The sequence below is a fragment of the Macrobrachium nipponense genome, chromosome 27 (assembly GCF_015104395.2).
Source record: "Macrobrachium nipponense isolate FS-2020 chromosome 27, ASM1510439v2, whole genome shotgun sequence".
Classification (NCBI taxonomy): Eukaryota; Metazoa; Arthropoda; class Malacostraca; order Decapoda; family Palaemonidae; genus Macrobrachium; species Macrobrachium nipponense.
The window spans coordinates 22,753,565-22,762,847 of NC_087216.1; the positions used below are offsets into that span (position 1 = coordinate 22,753,565).

The 9,283-nt window shown below is 37.8% G+C and overlaps 1 protein-coding gene across 1 annotated transcript in view; it reads right to left on the reverse strand.

Annotated features, from left to right (window-relative positions):
- Positions 1-3,211: 3,211 nt before the first annotated feature.
- The window catches only part of LOC135200905 (uncharacterized), a 50,209-nt gene continuing 44,137 nt past the window's right edge, over positions 3,212-9,283 (reverse strand). The window contains exons 5-9 of the mRNA XM_064229657.1: positions 6,936-7,149; positions 6,306-6,438; positions 5,232-5,413; positions 4,270-4,465; positions 3,212-3,757 (exon numbers count right to left, since the gene is read on the reverse strand). Coding sequence (XP_064085727.1) covers positions 3,606-3,757; positions 4,270-4,465; positions 5,232-5,413; positions 6,306-6,438; positions 6,936-7,149 — 877 coding nt within the window. The 3' untranslated portion in view covers positions 3,212-3,605. The remainder of the gene's footprint in view (positions 3,758-4,269; positions 4,466-5,231; positions 5,414-6,305; positions 6,439-6,935; positions 7,150-9,283) is intronic.

The following is a 9,283-nucleotide window of genomic DNA, read 5'->3' on the forward strand; positions in this document are numbered from 1 at the left end:
ATATATGTACTCATTTTACTTATTTGATTTACATTATCCTCTCTTCTTCAGGTAATTTAACTCAAGACTGGAATATCTTGTTTAACTTTACCGTTAAAGTCAAAGTTCATGTGGTTCCGGACGAATGTTTGGGTGTGCATTCTGATAAGTCGATTATCGCACAAAACCAAGTTATTTAGATTTTAATGATAAATTAGTATATTTCAAGATAAATCAACTATGAATTCATCTGATATAATATTTTACACACTTCATAGTTATTTTCTATTTTAATTTTATAACTATGATCCATATCAAATGTTGAGAATGTCAAGGTGCGTTTTCATACATAAACAAATAACATTATGATAACATTGTAGTATATTTTATTATTATTCAGGCTGACCTTCCTAGCATATTAACTAAAGGAATTCTTTGCATCTTTTGATAAAACCTAGAATCTTGAGCTAACTCATTCTGTGGCGAAAAAGATGGACTTATAGTGGACTGTATTATATGCTTAACGTTGTTACTTGGTCAAAAACCGCTAAAAGCCTTACGTAACAACTCCACAAAACTCCCTTTGCGGTTTCTAAATTACGGGGAGATATCTCTCAACCCAATTCATTATTAACGAGGATAACACACCAATATCATTAATGAATAGTAGCACAATTAAGTACTTTCACTTACTGAGCAGTCCTTGTAGACATGAACTCAGATCATAAATCGCTACACGAGATACGACGAGAGGTACGTGCCTCTCTCTCTCTCTCTAAATGTTGCGAGTACTCACAGGTTGATTTTCAGACCTTAGAGGACCGCTGTGTTATCTCGTTTCTAAGTTATTTGCATAACCTTAAGATATGAACACAATAAAGGTTTATCAGATCAATTCATATTCACCATCCACAAAACTGAAACATAGGAAAAATGAAATAAAATCGAAGGATATTGAAACGCATTTGATAAACGTAAAGTTAAAATTAATTTAATAACTAAAAGTTAAACAATATCAAAGAGTAACAACACATAAGTGACATGAAATTAATCACTCAAGGGAATTGTAAATCAATGGCACTCGAATGAACCAAATTACGACAAAATTAAAAGAATCAGGGCAATCGCCCTTTCTAAATCCACACACACATCACTAACACCTACATAATAACAGGTCACCTCAAAAGTTGAGCCAAGAAGCTGTCCGTTCCGTCCTGCATTCGGGTTTTGTTGGGGAAAAGAGACAAGTTATTCATTACCACGAATGTAGAACTGACGTACAAGGTTTTCGTGAACATAAAAAAATCTACAATAATTATCAACTTCGTTGTCAAAAATAAATTCCAAATATAATAGTGTGCAACTTCAACATATTTATTAAATGTAGTGAATTAATTGGTGGTGTGTGTCAATACAGTTTTGGGCGATATCATGCCCATACAGTGTACTATGCACATACGCATACACACCCCTAGAGGGGCACGCAAAGGAGCGTTCAGAGGGCGATCTACTACCCTTCTTTTCCCCTCCTGATCTTTTGACCTCTCCTAATGGCTTCTCTGGCGAGAGGCACAAACAAGACCCAATGACACCAACTCTTACCATACGTAATATGCGCAATACATTCACCAAGAACAATTTCACATACATAAAGACAAATGAATTATCATAACTAAAACAGTAATTATACTTCGTTACTCAAAACGTCTACTGACGTTTATATGTCAAAAGACTACGTCTTTGTGTAAAAACCATCTTTTCGGGTGCTAACCGCACCACAGATACTACGTACTAGAACAATAGCAAAATCAGATAAAATAATGTTAAGAGTGTCATTCTCGAATAGATGTGGTTCTTTCACCCTTATTATGTCATGCAATGTAGACGTACATATCTTTGCAAAATATATGGGCATGCGAATGCATTTGGTTTTCACATGAATACAAATACAGTAACATAGTTCCTGTCTGTCGATTACCGACAGACGGCAATACGCAGTAAAAATCAATCAATAATTTCGTTATGAGACAGACACTAATAACTATAATAAAAGACAAATAGCATGGAAACAAGTGAATACTCAAAAATATTAGAAAATAAAATCGTTGTGAGAGGAATTCCTCACACATTCCATATATTATAGGCCTATGTAATGGAAGACCTAAATTTCGTGTCATTTTCATTTTCATGTAGTAGATACTAACCAATGATCGCCTAAGCACATTTCGTGCGTATTACTGCTTTATGCATTTTTCATTATGGAGACCGAAGTTCTGTTAAGTACATACATGGGCGCAATAGGGGGCACTTGCCCTCCTGAAATCCTACGAAAAATTACATATACTTCATACATACACCTATATATATATATATATATATAATATATATATATATATATATATATATATATATATATATATATATATATATATATTATATTTTACATTTAACTACATTTTACAATATATTCTTTAAGTTTAAGTAAATTAAAGGTATCATTATGTATCGTTGAATAATATTTGTATAAACATAACTGCATTGTTCTTTCCAGAAAGATTTGAATTCAGCTGAACAGTACATGGAACTATTGAAAACAAGTCAATGTAACGTTGCATTTTATCTTTATCTCATCTTGCTTCACTTGAATTATTAGCATGGCAGTTCCCCCTCTTGGAAAAGATGCTGCGGCCGCCCATAGCTAAGTAGCGCGAATGTTTATCCATCGTTTATCTTTCAAGTCCAGTTTCAATGGTTCTTATTATTCCGGGATAAGCAAAATCAACATTCAAATGCACAAGCGCGTAATACGAAAGTAATCCGATCCACTAAGAGATTTCCCATGAACAATATGATGAAATTTTAGCTAAGAATCGTGGGGATATCAGATGATGGATCACATTTGGGTTTTTGTAATGTAGTGATAAGTGGCGTTTGATAACGTATATATTTTCTGCACAGAAAGGTCGTCGTTGATCTTGCAGCTGAAGAATCTTATCTCCTTTTGTCTGGAGCCAAATTATTTTGATGTAACAGGTTATTGGTGGAAGAACTTTGTGTAGCTGGATAGATAATACCTTCAGTCATCCTTTCTTTGGGTATTGGACACAGCTTGGTCCCTCTTCCATTCTTTCTTCTCTAACATAGTGCATAGACCAGGACAGCAATAGAGTGAATGAAATCTGAATCTTTTGCTAATATTATCAACTCGTTATAGAAGAAATGAAAATAAAACTTATTATAAGAACGTGATTTTTTTATTTCTCTTTTCATACAAAAGGGAACCTGCCCAAATGTTTTCAGAAATACCATGAAACTTACCCTAGCAAGTTTGAATAAAAAAAAAAATCAATGGAAATGTTAATATAAAAGTGTGAAAATGTAAAAAAAAAAATGTATATAACCTGTATATACGAAAGTAAATAGAATCTCCACATGTTGAAAAGAAGGAGAACCCTAAATTACGACGAAGAAATTTACAAGAAGTGTGGAACATGTGGCCGAAAAGTTGGGCACTCCAGCGACATGCCACGATGCCACAAAGGATATGCTGCTTTACAGAAGTCCGCGTCGGTTACTGGAATAGCGCTGCTGTCGTTTCTGACAAAAAATGGTGGTTGTTTCACACATCAAAGGGGTTGCTTTTCCCGTAGTTTGTATCTCAAGCTCTTCAGCTGGAACACCAAGAAACAGGAGAGGGTTGACAAGAACAGGACGACCGAGAGCAGAGTCACTAATCCGACGAGCATACTTGTTGTGATCCAGCAGCCTATACTGTTTTCTGAAAAATAAATGTAAATATTAATTGCCGGAAGAGTAATGTTGTCTATGCGTCCTTTTGAACTCTGTCATGCACTGTAGATAAGTATTATCCTTGAGTCAAATACGACAAGTCATTTAAATTTACTTTTATAGTACTGTCAGATGGGCTAACTCAGAACTAACTTTAGTAGATTCACATCAACGGTGCATTTGACGTCTAGGCCAGTCCCTTATGACGCTCCTGATTGGCTGTTGATAAGCCAATCACAGGGCTGGAAACTCTTAGTCTCTTGAAAGTTCACATAGGCAGGATGTATGTTCCACCTCTCGTGAAAGATGTATCCCTCATGAAACATGGAACATACATCCTGCCTATATGAACTCTCTCGAGAGACTGAGAGTTTCCAGCCGTGATTGGTTTATCAACAGCCAATCAGGAGCATCGTAAGGGACTGGCCTAGACATCAGAAGCATGGTTGATGTGCATCTACTATAGCTATAAAGCGTATTCACTTTCCCACAATAACAAACCTTGCAACTGCTCTCTGGAGACAACTACAACGCCCCTCTGAAGTTCCACAACAGCTGATGGCTTTTCCTCGCCATCTGCCTGCCTTTTCCTCCTGGTTGGGAAAGGACCTCCGCTGCAGGGTTCCGAGCACTCGCCCTCACACACCTCCAAGTGGCAGGATATTACGAACTCGGGGCTTTCGCCGATTTTGAAGGCCTGAAAAAAATTATCCCAAAGCTATAAAATATAATCTCAATAATATTGTAACTTGGGATACTAATTAAACATATTTATACCAGCACTTAGACCAACTGGACAGTGACAAAGAGACCACTTTGCAGTAAATATAGTAAGATGATCTAGGGAAAAGGCAGGGATGGGGAGGGGGAGGTACCAATGACCAGATGAATAGCCTTAGACTTAGTCTATCAAGAGGAAAACAAATATCGAACCCCAATTAGGAGACTATCTTTTCAAACAGGAGTGAATAAGGGATAACAGATAACCCTAATATCTGACATAAAAAATTACTTACATTTGCAACAGTGTAAAGGAGACATTTAACTTTTAGTAGTACTGTAGATCCACCGTTATGAAATGTATGATCTGGTGTAAGCTCAACACCCAAAGGATAGATGGAAGTTGAGAGGCTGAATTGTATTTTTCACCAAACAAAGTGAATGGAATGAGATGGAATATACAGTTCAGGCCAAAGGCAGAGCGCTGGGACCTATGAGGTCATTCAGTGCTGGAAAGGCAATTCAGAGAAGGTAGGCTTGAAAGGTGTAAGATGAGGAAAACCTTGGAGTTGCACGATGAAATAATTGTTAGGAGAGGGTGGATAATAAGATGGGAGAAAGATATGAATGGAGGTACAGTAAAAGGAGTGAAAGAGGTTGCTGCTAGGGGCCAAAGGAACGCTGCAAAGAACCTCAAGTAATGCCTACAGTACACCCTATGAGGTGCAATAACTAGAGACTACCTTGAGATACGAATAGAGCATGAGGTCAGCCTGGACACCGTTACTCTTCCTAGTCTTGGCGAATTGAGTCAGGAGATCAGGCCTCACGAGGCATCCTCTGGAGTCGAGGAGCTCCACTTTGGTTCCTCCGGCTGAGCTTGCGTTGCAAGAGATGACGTTGGCATCGAATTCACGGTCAGGGTCTGGAAGACGGAAGCAACACAGATAAATAAAAACACTCAGGCTGTTTTTTTTTTTTTTTTTTTTTTTTTTTTTTTTTTTTTTTTTTTTTTTATTTTTTTTTTTTTTTAGATCTGAAAGAATTTTGTCCACTGAAGGACTGTAACAGCTGTTTGACAGTCTCGTTAAATTTGGAGGTTAACGAGAAATTAACCCAAAATAACATTGTGTCACACAATTAATTCTAACTGACAGAATCTTCAAACTAATATTCACGTCACGTATCTGACAGACTGAATAAGATACAGATAAGTATATATAGATTTCTGATTGATAATTACTTACAAAATATTTGTGACGACTGTTGGTCCTATACTAATTGCAACCATATGGAACATTTATTTAATTTAAATAATCTTATGTTTTTTCTACCTTTATTAAAAACACAGTGTGTAATTCCTCAAAGCATGACGCATTCTCTCTCTCTCTCTCTTCTCTCTCTCTCTCTCTCTCTCTCTCCTCTCCCTCTCTCCTCTCGTCTCCTCTCTCTCTCTCTCTCTCAGACAATCCCTGTTTCCTTCGTCAAACTCGTTCTTACGACAGGCATAAAAAACTGCAAGGAAAAACGCTCGTCCTTGAGGTCTCCCGTCTCTTCCCGTGGAAGGGAAATAACTTTGCTTGTTTACGTTCACTTCTGAGAGACTGCATGAATACGAGATAGATAGATAGATAGATAGATAGAAAGACTAGCTTGCATACCTAACACAGGGAAGGTGCAAAAATGTGGATATCAACTCAAATTACAGCAACACAGCTTGGGTAAGTTTAGACGCTGCAATATAACTCCAGGTACACGAAAGCTATCGAACTAGTACTACAATGCCAGAAGCACGCTCAAGTGAAAAATTAACCAACCTTGCACGTATATGACGATTGAAGTGTCATCGCCCATGTAGACATAGCCGGTGGCCGGGCTTGAAAAAGGTCCGGTGCCTTCCTGGATTTCCATGAGAGTGTTCACCGAACGTTTGTCGAGCTGCACGGGAACCTGGATGGGATTTGGCCAAGGTAAATAACATCAAAGAATGGGAGACAGTAGAATGTAGGCACTGAATATATGTACAGTTAGTGGGCCATGGAATAACTATTCTTTTTCTTATTTATAAAGCGAACTTTATACAAAGATTTCCCATATGTAATAAATTAATCTAACATAGCAAAGAGAAGTGAAATTTATCTTTTACCACATGGTAAACTTCTCTCTCTTTCTGTTATTTGCTATGAAGAACCATTAAAACAAATAGATTAAACATTTGAAATCTTTACCATAAATTTTATGGTATATGTCAGCCTAGGTTACCTTTACGAGAACAGTGACTGACTTACGACACTTTCTAATGAAAAACTCGAATAATGAGGGAAGAAACGCGTAACTCCTTTAGCTGAAGAAATTTGGAACGGATAAATGAACATACTATATACAATGATAACGGGAGAAACTGCATAAACAACGCACGAATGAATAAAGGTCGCGATCATCCGTACCTTCATCGGTTCGTAAACCTTGAACGGTATGGACGAGACGCTCTTCTGGATGATGTGCTGCCAAGTGCACCGGATGTTCCGGGCCATGTCCCACTCCTCCTGGATAAGGGCGTCGTTCTGGATGATGATGGTGTTCTCAAAGTAGCTCTCCTTGTCCCTGACGGATCCCTCCACTTGGCTTACGGTCCCGCAGCCGTCTATAGGCACGTCAAACCTGCAGGAGATTCGTGGGACTTTGAGCAATCGCTTGAGAACCAAAAGGGAGAATCGTATTCTGTTCTTAATCATCGATTGGTTCATGGTTACTAAAACTGGCGTTACAGCTTCGTATTCTGTAGATGAATACAGTGGGAGACGTAAGCCTAACGTTTTTAGCTAATAGTTTCATCACACATATGAATGGGCATTTCTGTGAGCATTCGTGCGTATAATTATCTGAGTACCTAGACCTATGTCCTGGAATAGTACCATTTACAGAGTTAAATATTAAGGGACAGGGATTGTACTCTATAACGAATAAAGAATTGGGAAAAATTGAGTTTTATTTGAAATAAAATATCGAAATAAATCGCTAAAATGATACGTACTAAGAGATAAGACCACACACAAAGATAAACAACACTACAGTGTATTCACGAACGAAGCTTTTTGATAAGAGAGAGAATCGCAGATGAGGGACAGACGATGTTATCTCCTGGTTAGCCGTGACCTCTTATTTGGTGAGGCATGGGAAAACTCTCTCTCTCTCTCTCTCTCTCTCTCAATTAAATATGATAATGAGGAGGAATACCTGTTCTGCAGAAAATTTCCTAATAAAATATAATAGATTTTACAAGAGGGAAACCAGGTGTTTTCCTCCACTAGAATGTTTGTAGATAAAAACGTTTCTCTCTCTCTCTCTCTCTCTCTCTCTCTCTCTCTCTCTCTCTCTCTCTCTCTCTCTCGCAATTCCCTCATGCCCTATTATTGACCCCAACTAACGCCGGTAACCCATCCACATCCGAGTCAACTGGTTACTGGCAGACCGGTAACAGCAAGGAGCTCGCTAACGCAAGCCTAGCGCTCTACCATTACCTAAGACTGACACAAAAGCATTCTAACGTAAGCAAGCCTCTGCCTTCACGACGAGAGGAATACGTAATCACATCACATCCTCCAAACAGAGATTGTGATTCACGGTTAATTTAATCGCCAAGGTCTGTGAAAGGGAAGAATGCCGTTATAACGTTAACTTTTGTTTATGTTCTTCACATTTGAAGTACAAAAATAATGATTACTTTTAAACTAAAGTTCTACAACTGGTGTAAATACCCGTTCGTAAATTTAAATTTTAGTTTATTACATAATTATTATTATTTTACAGAAGATGAACCAAAGGGGACCACTGACTTGGAATTCAGGCTTCTAAAGAATATTAAGGTGTTCATCTGAAATAAGTTACGGATGGTAATCAGAAATGCAGAAATAAGAGATCAGCTATAGGAAAAAAAATAAACCAAATTAATAATAAAATTGGTAAAAATGAAAATTAAATTGCAAATGCATTGAGAATTGCTTGAACTTTTGAGGTTCAAGTTATACAACATCCCCAGGGAGACAGTTCCAGTGTCCAGAGGTGTGAGGCAGAAAGGACCTCTGGAACTGAGGTGGTAACGAGAAAGACAAAAAAGCTGTTTTTTGTTATCTTAAAGACTCTTCTTCACAATTTTTCTCCTTATAATAAGCTTACAAAAGAAGACGCGTCACAGCAGAATATTTCAAGGTGAGTTTGACCATAAAGCTACTTGGGAAAGTCTCGACGTTCATTAATATTCTCGTCTTTCTGCGTCCGTCTACGGTAAGGACAGATAACATCTCGGTGGTTTTCAATAAGGAAACGGCTACACGACGGTTATATCTGCAAAGATACGACAATGATAATGGTTCTCTATTGCAGGGTCTGGCCGTTTTTGGAAGGAGTCAGTCGTATCTAACAAAAAGCAAGAACTATAAATGTGTAGATGCATCAGACGAAGAATTGAATAAGATGCAGACGAATATTTTTGTTTTAGTTTTCAAGGACTTATTTTACCGGATTAAAACCCTTCCAACGCCCTTCTCCCTTCGTCCTAACCGCCACCCCCCCACCAACCCCCGACCCCCACAGATAAAGCTTGGGTGTGGACATTAGGGACATAAACAAAAGTGCATCTGACTGCAACGACTCCCACTTATTCCGTAAAGAACTAAATGTAGCGCTCATGAGATCAAACGGAATTAATAAACATTTATTCCTCTTTAAGATTTTGTTTCATATTGTGTACGCATTTACTTTAGAACGAGGTAGCCCTACATCTGACCAATTTTAC